The 20,833-nt window shown below is 52.3% G+C and overlaps 6 protein-coding genes across 6 annotated transcripts; 1 reads left to right on the top strand and 5 right to left on the bottom strand.

Moving 5' to 3' along the window:
• Window positions 1-1,187: 1,187 nt before the first annotated feature.
• Window positions 1,188-5,796, bottom strand: RhiXN_10007 (Vegetative incompatibility protein HET-E-1; the record flags this gene model as incomplete). Its single annotated transcript, XM_043329823.1, has 5 exons — window positions 1,188-4,682; window positions 4,736-4,783; window positions 4,837-4,975; window positions 5,024-5,154; window positions 5,206-5,796. The coding sequence occupies 5 exons, from the start codon at window positions 5,794-5,796 to the stop codon at window positions 1,188-1,190; spliced, it is 4,404 nt and encodes a 1,467-aa protein (XP_043182657.1).
• A 1,789-nt stretch (window positions 5,797-7,585) lies between these two features.
• On the bottom strand, window positions 7,586-8,867 carry RhiXN_10006 (Vegetative incompatibility protein HET-E-1; the record flags this gene model as incomplete). Its single annotated transcript, XM_043329822.1, has 6 exons — window positions 7,586-7,962; window positions 8,019-8,070; window positions 8,124-8,262; window positions 8,316-8,446; window positions 8,504-8,739; window positions 8,816-8,867. The coding sequence occupies 6 exons, from the start codon at window positions 8,865-8,867 to the stop codon at window positions 7,586-7,588; spliced, it is 987 nt and encodes a 328-aa protein (XP_043182656.1).
• Window positions 8,868-10,686: 1,819 nt separating this feature from the next.
• Window positions 10,687-13,305, bottom strand: RhiXN_10005 (Vegetative incompatibility protein HET-E-1; the record flags this gene model as incomplete). Its single annotated transcript, XM_043329821.1, has 2 exons — window positions 10,687-12,600; window positions 12,652-13,305. The coding sequence occupies 2 exons, from the start codon at window positions 13,303-13,305 to the stop codon at window positions 10,687-10,689; spliced, it is 2,568 nt and encodes an 855-aa protein (XP_043182655.1).
• Window positions 13,306-13,335: 30 nt separating this feature from the next.
• On the bottom strand, window positions 13,336-14,977 carry RhiXN_10004 (Vegetative incompatibility protein HET-E-1; the record flags this gene model as incomplete). The annotated part of the gene is made up of 5 exons (XM_043329820.1): window positions 13,336-14,178; window positions 14,233-14,280; window positions 14,334-14,472; window positions 14,526-14,656; window positions 14,714-14,977. 5 exons carry the CDS (start codon window positions 14,975-14,977, stop codon window positions 13,336-13,338), a joined length of 1,425 nt encoding a protein of 474 aa, XP_043182654.1.
• Window positions 14,978-16,200: 1,223 nt separating this feature from the next.
• RhiXN_10003 (uncharacterized protein) lies at window positions 16,201-17,764 on the bottom strand (the record flags this gene model as incomplete). Its single annotated transcript, XM_043329819.1, has 6 exons — window positions 16,201-16,673; window positions 16,969-17,005; window positions 17,059-17,132; window positions 17,212-17,322; window positions 17,375-17,571; window positions 17,610-17,764. 6 exons carry the CDS (start codon window positions 17,762-17,764, stop codon window positions 16,201-16,203), a joined length of 1,047 nt encoding a protein of 348 aa, XP_043182653.1.
• A 1,534-nt stretch (window positions 17,765-19,298) lies between these two features.
• RhiXN_10002 (uncharacterized protein) lies at window positions 19,299-19,808 on the top strand (the record flags this gene model as incomplete). The annotated part of the gene is made up of 1 exon (XM_043329818.1): window positions 19,299-19,808. The coding sequence occupies one exon, from the start codon at window positions 19,299-19,301 to the stop codon at window positions 19,806-19,808; it is 510 nt and encodes a 169-aa protein (XP_043182652.1).
• Between the last annotated feature and the right edge of the window lie 1,025 nt (window positions 19,809-20,833).

Below are 20,833 nucleotides of genomic sequence, written 5' to 3'. Positions count from 1 at the left end.
AGCAGGGATCTGATTTGCTGAAGCACGCATAAGCCTAGGGCTACCATAGAGCTCTTAGTAGTGCTCCAGAGTACCCAATGGCGATGCTATGTGGGCCTGGAGTCTGACCAAGGTGTTCCCTGGTTCATATGTAGGACCGGTTATGTATTTGTAGTCAACTCGATATCAAGGCCGCTCTGGCGGAGGTGACCGAATGGTATACCGAAAGATGAGTAATGAGACTGAGTTTGTACCCAATCTCAACGATGCTTTCAGTCTCACCTTGTTGAAGTATATACAAACCCAGCTAGTATCAGGATAAATTTGCAGATATGGGGTGAGTGCATTAGCTTGAATGAAGAACATGTGTGACGAGAAATAAAATGATACCGGAGATCTAGACGTATCGGTGAACTAGTTATACACAACGCAGGGACACCTCCGCAAATCGATATCAGTGTGAACACGAATGTACAAGCATACATCTGATCGTTTGGGAGGACAAGATGCTGGGAAGACAAAAGCCGTACGCGCCTTTCCGTGAGATGTGGGGCAAGAGGCGACATGAGTCATACTCATTTTTAACAATTATGCTAGATCATACCCACTGACTAGTTCACTAGTAGTTCAAAGCCTACTGAAATTGGCGATTTTCAAGTAAGTTACTCGAACTTTAGTTGCTCGTCTACATATGGTGCGATACTGTGTAAATTTAATGATGTGATCACTCTACCTCGCTGACGCATATTCGGACGCTTTCTCTCTTGTTATTCCTGACACAAAAATATTATATGTGGAACGTGAATTTGAAGTACAGTGCCTTCTCCAAACGAGGTAAATTTTCGGTATAGGACTATATGCTTCACCATGCTTTGACCTGGACAGTCTTGCACTTATCGTGAAGACATGTGGTATAACGTGTTCTCCTTGGAATTGAATCTCGTAGTTGGTGCACATAGAGCGAGATCGATAGGCAGGTTTGACACGGTGATTGAGTGTTGGTTTGTCCCACTTTTGCAAACCCTTCCAGGTGCAAATTACGCCAGGCAAGAGAAAGTGTTACGGGCTGGAATGTTTGTACAATTCATGATTGAATTGATGCTAATGATAAATACATACAACACACGCTCGAGTATCAGATCTACGACCATTCCAAACGTTGGATGTGCTTTCAATGTCAAACGAAGAAAACCCACAGAACAAAGGATTCAGCGCTGTACATAGCATTGGTGCCACTGATCCCCTGCTACCAGCATCTGCTTCGGTACTTGCAGTGTCCCTGACCTTGTGACAATAACTGATGCGAATGGCGAAAGTGCTGCAGCAGCTATCTCTGACGGAAGCCACAGCAGCAGGTCATTGCTTCTATTCACCATCCACCCATCACTGTCGATATGGCATTGGTCGTAAAGTCCGGAGAGTGTCTGACCTGGCCCTGGATCGAGAGGGGGATTGTCTGAGGTTCGAAAGCAGAGTGTCGGTCCAGCCATGCTCCAGATTCGTAGGCTGGGACTGTTGTACTCAGTATCGTCAACAGAGGCAAGAAGGGAACGATCGGGCCACTCTGCAATCAGGTCAACATAGTCGTCGTTATCAGAGCGCAACTGGAACACAGTCTGCCCAGTCTGCAGACATATCCCCTCAATCTTGCCATCCTCAAAGCCCACGATGACGCAGGTACTGTCGTGAGAGAACTGCCATACTCGAGGGGTGCGATCAAACGGCCCAGCAGCCACAGACTTGTCGTCCGTGCGCACAACCTGTACTAGCCATCCATCCGTATCAGTTTCAGCAGTGTAGGACCTATCGGGAGATGCTACATCGGATGGGGGGTGAGGAAGCTGGGTATCGGGTGACGCTGGCTGGGATATGCCACTCGAGACATCCCACATGCGCATCTCGCCCTTGCGCGACACTGTCAACACATGAGCGCCATCAGGCGAGAAAGAGAGGGATGTGATATCTGATAGAGAAACTTCTGAAGAGGCGGGGGACATCATGCCTTCGCGCACATTCCAAACACGAACGGTCTGATCACCAGAGCCAGAGATGACTTGCGTCCAATCCGGTGAGTACCCAACTGACCCAATCCAACCAGTATGGCCAACAAATGGACCGGCAGCAAGTGAACCATCGCTGATCCTCCACACTCGCACGGTACGATCGTCAGACCCACATGCAACAAGCATGCCATCAGGCGACACTGCCACCGAGTTGACGGGACCTGAATGACCCTGAAATGGAGTGGCGACAGACGACCCATCCGACACCCTCCACACACGAACGGTCCCGTCGTATGACCCACTGACAAGTCGAGTGCCATCGGGAGTGAACGTAACGGACCAGACAGAGCGGGTGTGACCTTGAAGTGGGAAACCAGCAGGAGTGCCGTCGTCCGAGCGCCACAGTCGGATAGTCTTGTCGCTGGAGGCAGAGGCAATGAGTGTGCCGTCGGGTGAGTACGTCACGGAGTTGACTGAGCCGGTATGACCGTGCAATGGGCCCACAAGCAGTGTACTATCGGCTGTGTCCCATATACAAACGGTGTTGTCGCCGGAGCCAGAGACTATGCGCTTGCTGTCGGGTGAGAACGAAACCGACTTGACAACGTCGGTGTGGCCGCGGAATGGGCCGGCAACAGGAGCGCCAGTGCGCACGTCCCATACCCCAATGGTGCGATCAGGTGACCCCGAGGCAACAAGTCTGCCATCAGCCGAGAACACAACCGAACCAACAACATCAGTGTGAGCATTCCAGGGCCCAACAAGCAGCGTGCCATCGTATGCGTTCCGTATGCTCACTGTTCCGTCTCCGCATCCGACTGCAACTCGGCTGCTATCCCCTGAGTACGCCACCGACATTACTGGCGAGCGAATGTTCCAGGTGGCCAGTGCGGCTGTCTCTCTGCGGTCCATCAAACTGCCCTTCAGCTCCACCAGCCCTTGCATCCGGGGCCAGTACTGCTTGTACACCGTGCTCGACCGAGGACAGAACGGAAGGCATGAGATGTAGATGTGCGGCGTGCAACGACACGCTGGGCTGGAGGCATAGCTGGTGTAGAAGTTGCTGGCGTCCTCGATCAGTATCGCCACCTTGGATGTTTGACGATTCGTTTTCTTATGTACTGCTATATCAGTCACTGTATCGGAAAGCGTTGACCCACTCACCCTCAGCCACTGCTTCAGCGCCAGAAATCCTTCGATCCCTGCCAACAGCTCACGCCGCAGGCTCATGACCTCCATCCAGAACAGCAGCCGCTCCGATAGGAACACACTTAGGTCCTCCAGTAGGTTGTCGTTCGCAGTTGCAACGCTGACATGACTGGCCCAGTACCGACACACATATGCCAGTGACGGCGAGATCCGGTGTTCGATCCGGTCTTGCAAGTTGTCGACGTTTTCATCGGCTATGAACGAAGAAGGCAGGTCGCATATGTTGAACCGCAGCTGGTCCTTCATCACTGCAAAGCATCGATGGGCCATTCCGGGGCTATGTTTGTCCATGTCGCAGAAGTATGACCCCGATCGGGTAGGGCTGAACATGAAGTCTGGGAACGATGCATGCAGCGTGGACACAAGGCCCGTCGACTCGGACTGATGCAGCACCGACCGGAGCGGCAAGAGCGCGTACTCCACACGCCTCGAGCCGTCGATCCCGGCTAGCAGCGCTATGGTCTCCACACCGATCGGCTCTTGGGCCATAAGCACCGTACGTAGCACCGCTCGGATTCTTTCCTTGTCCGGTTCGCCCAGGTCCTTGTCTTCCAATGCCGACTTTAGTATTGTTGTGTATAGCTCATCAATGTGTGCGTGCTCCTGATCGGCCCCCGGAGTCGAGTGAAGTATTGCTTGTAGGCGATCGTACGGGTCGACCTTCAAGGTGCGAATATACCGGACGAGTGTGGCTGCATAGATGAACAGCGCTCCCGACCGATCCACAAGCCCCTCAAGGTCCATGTCGGAAATATCAACCGGGATGCGTGCCAGTTCTTGCTCCAGGTACAGCTTGATGTCTTTGCTCACAAGCGACTTCTCGATGTCATGTAGCACCATCCCTCCCCGAAGCCCAACATTCGCCGTCATTTTGGTGTATATCCCAGGCTCCGGTCGACTGGTAACAAAGAACTTGAGCCTTAGGTGAGGCGCGTAACGGAACAGCATGTCGACTATGGTCTCTACGCCCCTCTGGTCTTCGCATTCGTCCAGCGCATCGATCACTACCACCAGGTTGTCGAGTGCATCACCTTTGCCCTTTTCCACTGTCTTCTGCAACGCCTCTTTCAGTAGCGCCTCGAATTGCTTTGGTATGCTCTTTGACCCGGCGTCAGGATCTGCATTCAGAATGTCGTATAGTATCGATTGGAATGTCGCCGAGTACCGCGCCAGCTGGTACACCACCGTCGGTACGATCTTCGCCACGTCCCGGCACGCAGCCGACGTCCGAGTGCAGAAGAAGCTCCCCGCCAGTAGCTCGTGTTGCTTCAGCCATTCCGCGAATGAGTATGCGATCGTCGTCTTGCCCGTGCCCGCCATGCCGTTCATCCAGTATATCGCAGGTGCGTTCTTGTCGTGTGCCCATTGTACGAGGTCAGATAGGACTTTGGTGCGCGTGCCTTCGGTACATGTGCGCCTGCCGACGGTTTCCGAGAGCGCCGAGTCGTATGCAGCCTGCCTCTCTGGTCCTAGGCCCTCCAGCCGCGTGTTCTGTCCGGCTCACACTTTGAGTATATGGGCGTCTCAGGAAGTGTCACACATACCACCATCAGATCGTTTGCGACACTCCAGGTATTCATGCTCAGGTTCGCCTATCATCGTATCAGCATACGCTAAAGTCTCCAATGACGGCATGGATACTGACCTGTAGCTGCCGAAACAGCGACTCGATTCGACGATAGTGCCGTATCACATCTTTCTCGTCCGAGCTCGCCTCCAACAGTGGCCTTGCTGTTCCTCTTTCTTTCTTCTTCTTGATCTCTTTCGCCTGCTTCTCGATCCCGCTGGTCTCTCGGTCAGCCAAGGCATATGCTGTAGTAGTTGACACGTACTGAGCAACGCCAGACACACACTTCGACACTGCTTCCGATCCCATGCCCTCGATCTGCTGGGCCAGGGTGTTGCTTAGCGCGGTGAGCTCCGTTGCCAGATCTTCGTAGTCTTGCTTGTTGTCGACAGCCACCTATATAGTCGTGTTTGATAAGCATCTCATCAGAGTGTCGCTTTGACGTACCTCGGTCGTGTCCACGCAGTCTAGAAGCACTCTAGCAGCATCCCCAACCGAGGGAATCAACCCAGCCACGCTCATCAACTTCCTGAGCGATTCAGGTAGCCCCGCCCATGTTTTGTTCGTGGCTTCCGCTGGTTCTGCCGTGGTAGTAGCTGGGGCCGCCTCGTGGACTGCGTGAGATTGATCGTCGACCAGCTCGGGGTTTGGCGTCGATGAGGGCGAGCCGGACTCGGTGCCCTTGGCTCCATCCACTTTGGCAGTAGAGCCAGGAACAGGAGTATGGGCCCTTGGCGAAACCGGTGTAGGGATTTGGGGTTCAGCGCTAAGGGCAGAAGGCACAGGGAGAGAGTCGGATGGCCCAGCGAGGCGAGGCTCGTTGGTTAATGGAATGACGTCCTGTCTACTGGGTTCGGTGTTCTGACCGCTGCTGGCTGGTTCCGAAGCGAGTGGTCGATGTGAGGTCGAGCCTCGATGAGCAGACGGAGCGGGCGATGACTCGGGCGATGAGACGGGCGACGACACACAGAGGAGTCCATCCAGCCATCGTCGAACTTTTCCTTTCTTGTTTCTTGACCTGTTGTTCCTCGTCGACATTTTTCGAGTGTTCGTCGTCGTTGGATGGACTGACAGTGAGCGCTTGTCCTTGGATCGTTTATAGCAAGAGGGGGCGTGGCCTGCACGTTGCAACCTGCCGTATTCACAGAACATGATCACCACACCTGGAAGCACATAAACTCGCTCTTTATGCAATTGGTCTGATGTGGTCAGCATGCCTCGACACTGTGCGCAGAGACCACCCCAGTCAGACTCACCGTCATCCACCTAGCGATCGTCCAAATGTCCCGAAATCATCGACGACACACATAGGTACAGTCATCATAGCAGTTTTGGCGATATTCGATAGCACCTATAACGCAGAGAAACCAAAGTTGGGTCTGGACAACTTTAAACGGCAAGGTCGGGCGGAAAGAGTGGCAGACCACGTGGCCGACAGCCCCAAAACACCGGTATTGGCAGGTATTGGCTTTCCACACAGTTTCCACCGAGCCAACACGCTCGAATCTGCTATCGCCATTCATATATGTATTTTCTAAATCCAGAATAAATCTGAATCTAAAAACAACGCAGACAATACTCGTGGCCTCGGTAACATGACCATGGACCCACCGTGACAAGAATGACTGGGAGAACCGATTCGCCATATTGTCTACTTGACCGAACCAGTGGCGATGAGTTGTCTCGTGCATGAAGTTGTGAGTCTCCTACACCCACCAGTCTTTCTCGGTCAATCACACGTATCTCATTAGTCTGTTTCTATTCGTAGCTGCTAGCTAAGCGGATGGTCAGTAAACAATGCAATTGCTACATGAACAAGTCATGTCAAGGAATGGCGTGCGGGCGAAGAGCGTTTGCCTGAGATGAATCGGTGAAAAACTGCAGATCAACGACAAGTCCTTACCTGAACGCGCCGTCCGCAACCTTCTGGCATTGCTTTGGTAAACCTCACGCGCGGTTAGTTATGACACGCGTTCCCTCTCCAAGGACATGCAATGGTATAGTGCCCGAGCTACCGCGGCACACATCGAAGGTGAACAGAAACATGAACCTCGATGCATTTCGACTCGGTGGTTCGATAGGTCTGATTGGGTGATTGATTGAGTGGTAGAACAATATAAACGTAGTTCGCATCACGGTCAAAGATCAAAATTCCCCAGCGCGATCGTATGTATCAGAGATCCCGAAAACAACTCCCGCCCGAAGCGTTGTCGTGATACATCCAATTAGCCAAACAAGCTTGGTTCCAATCCAATTTCCTCTCATCCCCAGAAAGGTAAATATGAATGACGTTAGCTAAGCATTGTACCCTCGCAGTCAGAGGTTCCCGAATTATCACATCACATCTATCAGAGCTGACGGCACGACACTTGTAAGAGAGGTTCGATCAACCCCCGTCTGCATTGTCAACATAGATGTGGGCTTCGGCTGGTTCAGTTGCACATAGAGCTAGCTATTAGTATACAGCTGCGAGATGGGTGCACATATGAGACCTTGGACGACCGGGTTTCATTTCGGGTGTGTTCGAAGGCATTTCCAAGCATGTCTCCATCTCAGCTATGTATCTGCAGTTCTGAGTCGGAACCGCTCGCTGAAGCACCAGAAGTTGGACAAAACGGTTTATTTTTCTCTCTACTAGTCTCCCACGACGGCGTATCTTAGTTTTTCCATCCATAACGTTTTCTAGGCCCAGGGTGTTTTACTTTGACTCTGTTTTATAAAATGAAAACTATAAACAAAATGATCATGGAGCTTCAAGTCCAAGCTCTATAGTGCAATGTGGCTGCAGGATGCAATGGGAGGATGTTTACAGGGTGTGAGAGCAGTACTAACAGCATAATGTATACGAGAGGCTGACCAAAGCTGGAATGGGACGGGGTACCCTGTGAGCTGGTATGCCCCCGTAGGTATCATCCGAGTTACGTCTTGACAGTCGGCAGAGGCCCGCATGTAGAAGAAGCTTGGCGCCAGCAGCTTCTCTCTCGAGCCACTCGGCGAACGTGCAGGCGAACGTGGTCTTGCCGGTGCCTGTCATACCGCTCATCCAGTATGCTGCTTGTCCTCGCGTATTATACACCCAGCCCTTGAGTTTGTGGAGTACCTGAACCGTGTGCCTTCGGTGCATGTCCGTCTGTTGGTCGACAATGAGAGCTATGGGTCGTATGTTGCCTTCATCTGCGCGTTTAGTACCGCAAGTTTGGAGTTCTGTTATGCTTGACAGTTAGACTTCACCACTCGCTCTCGCCCATGCCAGGCAGTACGCACCACCACTAGTTCGTTTGTGTTTGCCCAAGTACTCATCCCAACATTCGTCTGCTCATTCGTAAGCGCCGAGCCCGGTCATGGATAATTGGCTATGCACCCACCTGCAACTGCCGAAACAGCGACTCTATCCGCTTGCACCGTTTCATTAGGTCCTGCTGGTCCGCGTTCGCCATCAGCATCCGCCTCCCAGTCCTCCGTTCAGTCTTGCTCTCGGTTTCTTTTGCCTCTCGTTCGGTTGCTCTTTTCATCCTGTCAGTCATCATGCAACATGAATAACTAGTCCGTCGACCTACTTGGCAATCCCAGTCACGCAGTCGCTATCTGAGCCTGGTGCAGCTCTCTTATAGGTGGTCGCTAGGGATTTGCTGAGTGCACCAAGCTCGGTCGCCAAATACTCGTAGTCGCGTTGATTCCGCGCGATCGCCTATGATAAGTACGCGTTAGCGGTGGGGGTAGTGGAATACAGGTATAGCCGACACACCTCAATAGTATCCAGGCAGTCGAGCAGTATACTTGCCGCCGAGACGACTGGACCAAACATGGCGGGAGTTTCCCTCAGCGTCTTGAGCGACACCCGCAGTCCAGCCCATGCTCCGCCCTTGGCCCCGGATAGACGGTCAAATGTCGGGATACGAAACGACAGTCGACTAGTGGAGGGTGTTGTGTTCTCTTCGCCAGAGGTGCCTCCATGGTCATCGCTGGCCGGGTCCAAAACACCTGATGGACAGTGGCGCCTATGTTAGCCGTAGTGATCAGATCGACATAGACTGGCGCAAACACCCACCTGACTGACTACCAATCCACCGCCGAGTACTCTCTCGCTTAGACTTTGCCTTGCTTTCCATTGTTGATGTCTCTGAGTAGTCGCGGTCGTTGAATAGGACGGCCGTGGGCGCTTGTGCTCGAGCTGTTTATGGCAGGTGGGAACGTGGAGTGCACGTTGCAAAGCACCACATGATCGCAACCCAACGCGTGTAGCCAGAAGCACGGAGGCTATGGTTGATAGTCCTGAGTAGACATGATTAGTCGTCTCGCGCCATGAGTAGAGATACCAGTCAGACTCAGTGCCATTCGCCCAGACACCCGTCATTCGTTTATCTCACACACAAACGAGGTCGGTTTGATTACAGTCGCTGTGGCACTTCTGGTCATTGCCAATAAAGCTCATCGCGCAGAAAAGCGAGAATAGATGATGGTGATGTTCCAGGTGGTAAAGTTGGGCAGAAGTAGCGTCTGACCACGTGGTCGCCGGCCGAAAGTGAACCCTTTATGTTTTGCACATCGCCCACCAAGCGACTGGACTGCTCTTACTCGTATCCACGACAGTCGTTCTCCTGTGGTTTCTTTTTATGACTTCCAGATAGCTCTGAGACAGAGTATTAACAAAGTTAACAAATGAAAAAATACATCAACCGGCATCTTGTTCCGCATGTTCACCGCAGGAAGATAGGAGGAACTCATCCTCCGGTTTCCCTACCAGCATGGGTCAGCGGTTGCATGTCATCTCAACTCTGAGCCCGCAAGTTCTAAAGCCTATCAGTCTTTCTCAGTGGTTGCATGTATCTTATCAATCTTTTTGTACAAATGATACCAGTTCGTTCGGGTTTGAAGTACCTGTCTTCCGAATCGATGTCTGAATTTAGGCTGGTGATTCCTGGAGGCTACATCCAATAGAAACGCGACCTACTCACCCAACCGAGTCGCTACTCAAGCTACGTCATATATATCTGACAGACAGCAGGCAATAGTATAGAGTAGCTATGAGAAGCTCAAAGCTGGAGTGTAAGCAGTCGCCAATGACTTGGGTGGCCAGTCTCAGCGTACCAACGGGTGCGGGTCCCCCGATGCTGGGACAAAACAGCGATCTGAATTTCCAACCGGTCTCGACCACCGGCCCCTCCCGGTAAGGTCAGTGCCTCCCAGTATTTCATACTCACAGCCACTTGCAGGGCTCTTGTTGTGATCGACGATCTTGGCCCCTGGATGATCCACCCTTCTTCGATCCCAAGAGCAGGGAATTTGATAAACTCCTCACAATGCGACCCCAACAAAACCATGTCGAATTCACAAGTGAAGCAAGAATAAAACAGGGCTACGCCGAAAAGCAGGAGTCCAAAGTCACGGCGGAGTCGTATGAACTTTGCCCTTCTTATGATAAGGTTGTGCTCTCTCCTAGCACAATCATCACTCGCTGGCCGATCTGAGCGTCAGCAGTTAGATGAGACAAAGATAACGTCATATCCACATACAAGGAGTTGGGAGACTAAATCCTTATCAGGGAGACGCGACAGCTCGATCTACTAGGCCCAGGCGCGGCTTGAAATAATTGTTACTTCTCCGATAAGGAGTCGTAGACTTAAATCTCCACTAATAAACCACTAGCGAAAAGCAAGCAGAACTAACAAATGAGTAGCCATCATCATTTTCACGAAGGCTTTTTCTCATACACTAAGCGTCACAAGTACATGGAAGCAGAACGAAAAATAATGAATGAATGTGTGAATAATTTGACTACATGCATGAGAAAGACCCGAATATACACGCCCGGTGCGGTACAGCATATATCACACGGGTCCCAAATACACAATGTATCACGGTGCACGTTACTGCTGTGATTCATACCAATGTGCTAAGAAGAAAAAAGCAACAAGCAACAAGCAACACTCAGCCCCGTACGTAGCATTTGTCCCACTCCGGCCCGACCAGTAGCGTCTGCTTCGATACTTGTAGTGTTCCTGACGTTGTGACAATAACCGACGCGAACGGAGACAGTCCCGCATCAGCTATCTCCAACGGAAGCCAGAGCAATAGGTCATTGTTATTGTTGACCATCCACCCAGCCCTGTTGATATAGCATCGGGCGTGAAGTCCAGAGAGGGTCTGACCTGGCCCTGGGTCGAGAGGGGGATCGTCTGAGGACCGAAAACAGAGTGAAGGGCTAACCATGCTCCAGATTCGTAAGCTGGAACTGTAGTACGCAGTGTCGTCAATGGAGGCAAGAAGGGAACGATCGGGCCACTCTGCAATCAGGTCAACCCAGTCGTCGTTAGCAGAGCGCAACTGGAACGCAGTCTGCCCAGTCTGCAGACATATCCCCTCAATCCTGCCATCCGAAAAGCCCACAATGACGCAGGTACTGTCGTGAGAGAACTGCCATACTCGAGGGGGGCGATCAAACGGCCCAACAACCACAGACTTGTCGTCCGTGCGCACAACCTGTACTAGCCATCCATCCGTATTGTTTTCAGGAGTGTAGGACCTATCGAGAGGTGCTGCATGAGATGGAGGATGAGGAACCTGGATGTCGGGTGGCGCTGGCTGGGATATGCCACTCGAGACATCCCACATGCGCATCTCGTCCTCACCCGACACTGTCAGCACATGAGCGCCATCAGGCGAGAAAGAGAGGGATGTGATATCTGATAGAGAAACTTCTGAAGAGGCAGGGGACATCATGCCTTCGCGCACATTCCAAACACGAACGGTCCGATCATCAGAGCCAGAGATGACTCGCGTCCCATCCGGTGAGTACCCAACTGACCGAACCCAATCAGTATGGCCAAGAAATGGACCGGCAGCAAGTGACCCATCGCTGATCCTACACACTCGCACAGTACGATCTTCAGATCCAGATGCAACAAGCATGCCATCCGCCGACACTGCCACCGAGTAGACGCCACCTGAATGACCCTGAAATGGAGTGGCGACAGCCGATCCATCCGACACCCTCCACGCACGAACGGTCTCGTCGTTTGACCCGCTGACAAGTCGAGTGCCATCGGGCGTGAACGTAACAGACCTGACAGAGTGGGTGTGACCTTGAAGTGGGGAGGCAGCAGGAGTGCCGTCATCAGAGCGCCACAGTCGGATAGTGTTGTCGCTGGAGGCAGAGGCAATGAGTGTGCCGTCGGGCGAGAACGTCACGGAGTTGACCGAGCTGGTATGACCGTGCAACGGACCCACAAGCAGTGTACCATCGGCTGTGTCCCGTATACAAACGGTGTTGTCCAAGGAGCCAGAGACTATGCGCTTGCTGTCGAGTGAGAACGAAACCGAGTAGACCGGGTCGAAATGACCGTGGAATGGGCCGGCAACAGCAGTGCCAGTGCGCACGGCCCACACTCCGATGGTACGATCAGCTGACCCCGAGGCAACAAGTCTGCCATCAGGCGAGAACGCGACCGAAAGAACATAGTCAGTGTGAGCATTCCAGGGCCCAACAAGCAGCGTGCCATCGTATGCGTTCCGTATGCTCACTGTTCCGTCTCCGCATCCGACTGCAACTTGACTGCCATCCCCTGAGTACGCCACCGACCATACTGGCGAGCGAATGTTCCAGGTGGCTAGTGCGGCTGTCTCTCTGCGGTCCATCAGACTGCCCTTCAGCTCCACCAGCCCTTGCATCCGCGACCGGTAGTGCTTGTATACATAGCTTGATCGCGCACAGAATGGAAGTGACGAGATGTAGATATGTGGGGTTGATTCAGACGCTGGGCTGGATGTGTGCCCTGCCACGAAGTTGATAGCATCTTCCATCGTCACCGCCAGCTTTGACCGAGACTCTTGGGGCCCAAATGACTACCAGCTCGAACCTCAGCAAACAGATAACGTGCATGCCGCTTCACTCACCGTCAGCCACTGCTTGGCATTCATCAACTGCACCGTACCCGCTCCTGTAGATAGATCTCCCCGCACGCTCAGCACCTCCATCCAGAACAGCAGTCGCGTCGATACAAACTCGCCCAGCGCCGCCTGCATTTCATCTACCTCCAGCACTGGCCGAAGGTGGTTCGCCCAATAGCGGCATACATATGCGAGCAGGGGTGAGATGTTCGATTCCATCAGCTCGTGCAGGTTCTTGACATCCTTGTCGCGTATAAACGATGACGGCAGATTGCATATGTTCATTCGTAGCTGTTTCTTCATCACCTCGAAGCATCGCCGCGCCACCGGTAGACTGTGCTTGGATGTGTCGCAAAAGTAGGTCCCAGATCGCTTATCGTCGAACATAAAGTCCGGAAACGAGGCGTGTAGGGTTGATACCAGACCCGTGCCCGACTCGTAGAGCACAGAGCTCAGCGATCGCAGCGCATACTCCACTCGAGACGTATCGCCCACTCCGCCGAGGGCCGCGATGGTTTGGATCCCAATCGGCTCTTGCGCAAGCAACACGGTGTTAAGTACCGCCCGGACGTCGTTCTTCTCTTCCTCGTTCGTTTCCTCGTCTTCCAGCGCCGACTTCAGCACCACCGTGTACAGCAAATCAATCTGCGCGTGTCCCATCACAGCCTCCGGAGCCATGGCCATTATGTCTCAGAGCCGTTTCTGCGAGTTAGCCTTCCGGCCCGTGGGCAAGATGTAGCGGAAAAGAGTGGCCGCATAGATGAACAGCACCCCGGAGCGTCGAACAAGCTCCTCGATGTCCGATGCCCGAGGTGAGATTGGCGCAAGCACCTCTTCCAGGTACAGCTTGATGTCCGCGCTGACCAGCGACTCCTCGATCTTGTGCAGGTGTATAGCCTCGTGAGACGCTGCGTGCGCCGCCATCGTTGCGTAGATCCCCGACTCGGGTCGACTGGTCACGAAGAACCGGACTGGCAGCTGAGCAGCGTGCTTGAACAGCATATCCAGTAGCTTTCCCACTCCGCCTTGGTCTTTGCACTCATCCAGCGCATCGATCACCACCACCATCCCGTCCGGTATGTCGTCCTTCGTTCTGTTTAGCGGTTCTAGTATCAGCTTTTCGAACTGCGCCGCGATGTCCTTCGACCCTATATCCGAGTTGTTGCCGAGAATATCGCACAGCGCCGACCGGAACGGGATAGAGTATTGTGCAAGCTGGTATGCGACCGTCGGTATAATCCGGGTTACGTCCTGACAGTCGGCAGAGGTTCGCGTGCAGAAGAAGCTCGCCGCCAGCAGCTTCTCGGCTTCGAGCCACTTGGCAAACGTGCATGCGATCGTGGTCTTGCCAGTCCCCGCCATGCCGCTCATCCAGTATACTGACTGTCCGGCTGCCTCGAGCACCCAGGCTTTGAGTTCGTCGAGTACTTTGACCCGCGTGCCTTCGGTGCATGTCCGTCGGTTGGTCGGTCCCGAGAGCTGTGAGTCGTATGTTGCCTTCTTTTCTGCGTTCAGTTCCCCAAGCCTTGCTTTCTGTTCACTCGATCGGTCAGTGTACACCGTGTAGCCACATCAGGTCATACACACCACCACTAGTTCGTTCGTGTTTGCCCAGGTGCTCATCCCGATGTTCGTCTGCCCATACATAAGCGCCAAGCACCATCGTCAACGACAACGTATGCACCCACCTGCAGCTGCCGAAACAGCGACTGTATCCGCCCGTACCGCCTCATCAGATCCTGTTCGTCCGCGTTCGCCATCAGCGCTCGTCTCCCAGTCCCGCGCTCGAGTTTGCTGTCGATCTCATTCGCCTCTCGTTTGATAGTACTGTGCACCCTGTCAGTTACTATACGAAGCTCACAGCTAGCCGGTCAACATACTTGGCGATCCCAGTCACGCAGTCGGCAGCTGAGCCTGTTGCGACCTCGTTGCATGTCGTGACAAGCGATTTGCTGAGCGCGTCAAGCTCGGTGGCCAGTTGCTCGTAGTCTTGCTGGTTCCGCGCGACCGCCTATCATAGAGTACGCGTCAGCAACGAGAGCTATAGTACATTCCCTGCCTGACACACCTCGATAGTATCGAAGCAGTCGAGAAGTACGTTGGCTGCGGAGACGAGTGGACCGAACATCGCAGGAGTGTCTCTCAGTGTCCTGAGAGTCAGCCGAAGCCCAGCCCATGCCCCATTCTTGACGCCTGATGTATTGGGAGAAGACGAGCGCCGCTGGGTGGATGGCGCGACTGGATCCTCGGGCGATGAGACGCAGCATAGACCTTCCAGCCAGCGTCGCACTTTCCCTTTCTTTCTATTCGACCTGTTGTTCGGAGTCGACATTTTTCGATTATTCGTCGTCGTTGGATAGACTGGGAGTGAGCGCTCGTCCTCGGATCGTTTATAGTAAGAGGGAACGTGGTCCACACATTGCCAGCTGCCATGCTTCCGGCGTGATCAGCGTGTTCAGAACCACATAAGCTGCGTTCTGTCGCCCTGGTCTCGTGTGCTCAGCATCCCTCAACACTGTGCACAAACCCCACGCTAGCCAGACTCACTGCCATTCAGCTAAGCACCCGCCGTCCAGATGCCTCGTAACCGTCGACAGCGCATTCGCGTCAAGTCGTTTCTGGCAGCCTTGGTGATGCAGAACGAGAACATAGTGCAGACATACTACGATTGGCTATGGGATAGGTCAAGCGGTAGAGTGAGGCAGAAAGACTGGCCGACCACGTGGTCGACAGCCTCAAACTCAAGCTATTGGTCCTCCGTCCATTTGCCACTGAGTGACCCCTACCAACCTCGCTCCCGTCTGCCATTGCCGCTCTTGCGTGCATTTTCCGTCTCATATGAAAGGTAACGCCCAAGTCGAAATAATCATATATAAGAGTAAGAATAGAAATAAATACAAGTTATGGGTTTGCTCTCATATTCCGCGGGTTCACCGGGGCCACACGTGATCGGGAAACCCCGATTGTCAGATTGTCTACCAGAACAAACGATTGGCCGCACGCCATCTCAGGAATAAACCTGATGCCTCAAGGTCCATCGGACTTTCTGGGTCCATTACATACATGCCATCGGTTCCTTAATACAGCTCATACCATGCTCCACCGGCCCAGTCGTACTGCACATCTCCATACTGGGTCGCTGTAGACGGCAGACAAACAATACTGAGCCATGTCAAGCAGAAACGCGAGTGTAAGGTTTCACTTATCGTCCACTACTGTAAATACGAACGTCGATGGCGACCGTGTCGCCGAGGTAATGACAATCCGTAAAACACTCGATTGTTGTGGTTGAAAGTAATGACAGTTATCAGAAGATCCCCCCCGGGACCTTATAAGGTCAACGGGGTTCGTACATGAGTAAGCGGAATAAACCAAACGAGAGTATATAGTTAGAAATCAGATACAAACAATAAAGAAGGCGAAGGTGGGCCGAGGTGGTAAGTCGGGTGAGCATAGCCGACTCGATTATGTAAGGGATTCGCGTATAGTAGAGTAAATATACGAATATCTGGTATTCCTTACACTCGCCCTCCAGGTGGCATATAGCCACCTTATTCACTTCCTTCCCTTTCCTCCGTTGGTTCGCTCTCCTCCCTTTCCGTTGTTTTGATCAGATCCTTGACGCGTAGAAGATTGCTTGAGTTCGAGCTTCCTTGGGGAGATGCAAGGTTGTTCAGGCTCAATGGTCTTGAGTCCCTTGTCGGCGTCCCGCATCTCGATGTCTGGCCCAAGGTTGGTCCACTTGGCAATGTGGTCAGTGGCATTGCGGACATCTGGGTTGTCTTGGTTGCCAACAATGGCTGGCTTGGCTCCTGCGTCGCTACCAGGTGAGGGCTTGTCCTTGTCCTCTCCGATGCTGGATTTGGGAGCCTCAACAGTACGTAGTGTCTCAAAGTTGCCTTGTTCCCCCTGACCGTTGCCCAGTGCTCCTTGATCCCCAGTATGAGGTCGTTGATTGCCCTCTCCATTGACTCTGGCATCTGGGGCATGGGATACGCCCTCCTGATCAGCTCCTGGGGTGTTACAACCTTCTTGAATATACCATTAGAATCGCACGATTTTTCTGTTATTTTTAGTATTTTTTACGGACTCAATACCTTTTGTTTTTCGATCACGTGATCTCGGCGCTTATTATGCCGAGATGCCGCGCCGAGATGCCGTGCCAAGGGCGCTTAGGAAAGATCCACGCTTCTACGCAGCCTGCAACATGCTTCCTTTTTCCAACATGTACTTCCTTTCTCACGCGCACAGACCATGTAGATAGCGCACTTATGTCTATATATACAGCAGGAAAATCGCTTGGAAACACCAAGTTGATTTTACCTTGTCTCATCTCATTGAGGAGGATCCACCCAGCCAGCTAAGTAGCCGGCCCACAGAAGTATCAGTAGTAACCCCCTTATTTGCGCTCACCACACCTCCAGGCCTAAGGCCCCTCTGCAGTAGTGTAGAAACAGTAGACCGCCTTATAGCGGTAGTAGCATAGCCTTACATAGTTAGTTAGAAAGCTCTGTCATTAGTAGTACGGCCGTAAGCGCCCGCCCACTAGCAAGTACCCCACCTTACAGTGGAGTACGACATGGGGGTAGTTTGCGTCCCCAATCCTGGGTTTGTCTTCTATCCTTAGTGCTTGAAGTGCAATACGGGACATGTCTTCCATGATGTCCCACTCCCTGTCTATGACCCGCTGGTGAGTCCTCTTCACGCGTTTGCTTAGAGTTGTGGTTACTGATATGACGTTCTTGACCAAGAGAATTGCCCGCAATACCTTCCTTGCCAGCTTGTTGACTTGCAGTCCAACTGTCCCTGCCTGGGTTGGTTCCGTCGCTGGTCTCCTTGGATGATTTGCCAGTCTCCTCTTGACTGGGTCCAGTAGGGTTGTAGGGACTGGATTGGGTACGCGCTTGTTTTCCTCCTGTTTGCGTTCTTTGTCCATGCTTGGTCAAAGTACTTCTTCCTTGTACGGTGGATCCATTGCTAGACCAGGAGGCCAACGTGCTTCTGGTGGGTGATTGGCCGCAATTCCTAGCATTAAGTCAAGTGCGTTGCCGTTTAAGGCGTCTTCCTGTAGATGACCCTTGGTAAGTCCGCTCTCTTGGTCATGCACGCAATGGCCCATTGGTACTGACGCCAATAATACCTTTGTACAGGTCCATCTGACCTCTCCTGACATGCAGGGACCTGGCCATGTTCAGCCTCCCAAACCGTCCTTGCCTTCCCCTTTGGGGGGTTGGGGCGTTTCTTGCCCTAATGGTTTCAAGGCTGGTCTGGGCCACCGTGTTGAGCAGCCATAGTAAACCTGCATCAACTTGTTTGTTGGGCCCTGGGTTGTACGCTGGTGGTGCATCCCGCTGCCGTTCTTGGTTGCAACTGCAGCATCTTTGCCGGCCGTAGTACATTTTGTAGATAGAGTCAAGTGTGATAATAAAGGATCTAGTCTTAGGCAGTGATATATGGTGCTGATGACCGGTTGAGGTTCCCATATTGCTTCCTTAAGTACCCTTACACTTGCGCATTTGAGGGTTTCAGACCCACTATCACTAAGCTCATTGTACGGTACTTGTTACAACCTCCTTAACTATACCACTGGATTCGGACGATTTTTCTGATATTTTTACTATTTTTTACGAACCCTTTATCTTATGTTTTTTAATCACGTGATCTCGGCGCTTATTATGCCGAGATGCCGCGCCAAGATGCCGTGTCAAGGGCGCTTAGGAGAAATCCACGCTTCTGCGCAGCCCGCAGCATGCTTCTTATTTGTCTTCTGTACTTCTTTCTCTCACACGCACAGTCCATGTAGATAGTGTGTTTTGTCTATATATACAGCAGGGAAATTGCTTGGAAACACCAAGTCAATTTTACCTTGTCTCATATCCATTGAGGAGGCATCAGCCAGCTAAGTAGCCGGCCCCCAGAAGTTCTGCTGACGCACCACCCCCTTACTTCACTCACCACACCTCCAGGCCTAAGGCCCCCTTGCATTAGCAGTAGATAGTTAGTTGTTGCCGTAAGCAACTTAGTCAGTTAGTAGATAGCCTTAGCTAGTTAGATTACATAGGCTAGTGTAGTAGTACAGCCACAAGTGCCCACCTTTACCAGCAAGTACCCACCTTACAGTGGTGTACAACATTGTAAAATCAACTTTCCGTAGGCTCTGATTGACAAACAAGAGGAACTCCCATACTAGCACAAGGGAAAACGGGTGATTGGACTTGCCTTTCAGCTTTAATAATCAAACAGCTGTCAGTCCCACCCAGTACCAAATTGCTATAAGGCGGACAGTCTCTAATTGTCCGCGTACCATGTGTTTTGCCGGAACACAGCAGTTGGCAACCCTAGACAGCCAAATCACCCGCTTGCAAAAAACCCGCTTGTATCACAATTGCCAGATCTGTTGATTCATTGTAGGGATTGTTCAACGCTAGGTGTTCTACGCAAGGGTTTAGCGTTCACACACTGCGCAAAAACCGCTCATAAGTCCTGTACCAGGCACCTTATTCCCCCACGCCGTCTCAGTCATTCCATCCACACGCTCTGGCGTCCCACACCCCTACTCCCGTCCATCCAGTTGCTCCAGCCGTCGTTCCATTCCACCCCACTCCCAACCGCCCTCTTGCAAATCATCTCCCACTCCGCAAAACTTGCCCGGAATGGAACCAGAGCCATCCATTGGCGCTCTCCTTGAGGCTATCCAAGCCCTCTCCACACAAGTTGGGTCCCTCCAGGACCAAGTCAAGTCCCAGGGCAAGCAGATTACCCAGCTTGCTGCCCTATGTAAAGAAACCAACAACCTTGTTGGAGACTCAGCTCAGGGTGGAACCCAAGCCAAGCCTGGCCCAATGACTGGGCCTGCCACTCCTCCTACCCACTCTGGAGGAGAAGCCAACACTCCAGGCACGGTTAGGCCTGGACTCAAGGCCCCCTTCAGACCATCAAGGGGAACAGGCTTTGATTCCAAGGACAAGGAAGAACCAAGGCCCCTCAAAAAGGAGCCTACAGGAACGCCTAAAAGGCACTTGGGGTCCCTCACCCCATTCAACACAGGGTCCAGTGTAAAACGGCCCAAAATGGATCTTCCCAACCCCTATAAGGGCAACACCAGGGGACAAAAGGCCACTCAGTGGCTGGATTGGATGATGCTATGGGTAGCCCTCCATTGAGACCAGTTCTGTTGTAGACACAGTTGATACCAGGGAATTTATTCCCATTTTCTCGGATTTAAACGAAGGCAAACGGAGAACATTTTTGATCACGTGACTTTGGCGCTTATATCATACGCTCAGCGCCAAGCCACGTCCCCTTCCATGCTTACCTCAGCACACGTAGCCACCTCCACCTGATGACATCACTATGACACGTCAGTGACATGTATGCATGAGTAAGGCCAACTGCAGATTGGGGTTCTTATTTGATACGGTATTTGATATAGTACATTTGTAATTAGCTAGCTTGTAGAATATATAAAGAGGCACACCAACCATGGTAACACCCAGGTCAATTACCTCTTGTTGTATCCCACATTGTACAAGGGCCTTATAGCCCAGTAATCCTACTTAGTCACTAGTTCCACACTGCCTTAAGCAGCCTCACTGCTGTACTTAGATAGCTTGCCATTGCCCTTATAGGCGTAGTCACCGTAGTATAGCTTGTTGTTGTTGTAGGTAGCTTGCTCACCGCCTTACGCGGTTCTCACTTGTATACACCCGGCCGCAAGCACCCTCTGCCTCAATGTCCTTACAGACGTCTAGGACACTAGGTAATCAACCTTACGTCAGTTGCAAACCGTTCTGCACCCACTACTACTAAGCCTCAACCCCCGAGAAGGATACCTGTACTAGCACAAGCAAAAACACGTGATTGGACTCCCCTTTCAGCTGGAATAATCAAAGAGCTGTTGGTCCCACGTAGTAGCAAATTGCTATAAGGCAGGCTATCCCTATCACCCGCATACCACCGGTCACTGCACCATTTGTCAGCGGAGTCAACCAGCAGATCCACCCGCTTGCAGAAAGCCCGCTCTACATCATGCCTGCTCACGGCTGTTGATTAGTTGTAGGGACTGTCCAACGCTAGGCGGTTGACGCAGACTCTTAGCGCCAGAACAATAAAGCGCCCCATAAGTCCTGATATAGGCACCCTTGGCTACATAGCCCCCATCACTCCCAATTGCCCACCATTACCTTGC

The sequence above is a fragment of the Rhizoctonia solani genome, chromosome 8, assembly GCF_016906535.1.
Source record: "Rhizoctonia solani chromosome 8, complete sequence".
Lineage (NCBI taxonomy): Eukaryota > Fungi > Basidiomycota > Agaricomycetes > Cantharellales > Ceratobasidiaceae > Rhizoctonia > Rhizoctonia solani.
This window is presented reverse-complemented; position numbering and strand designations above follow the sequence as displayed.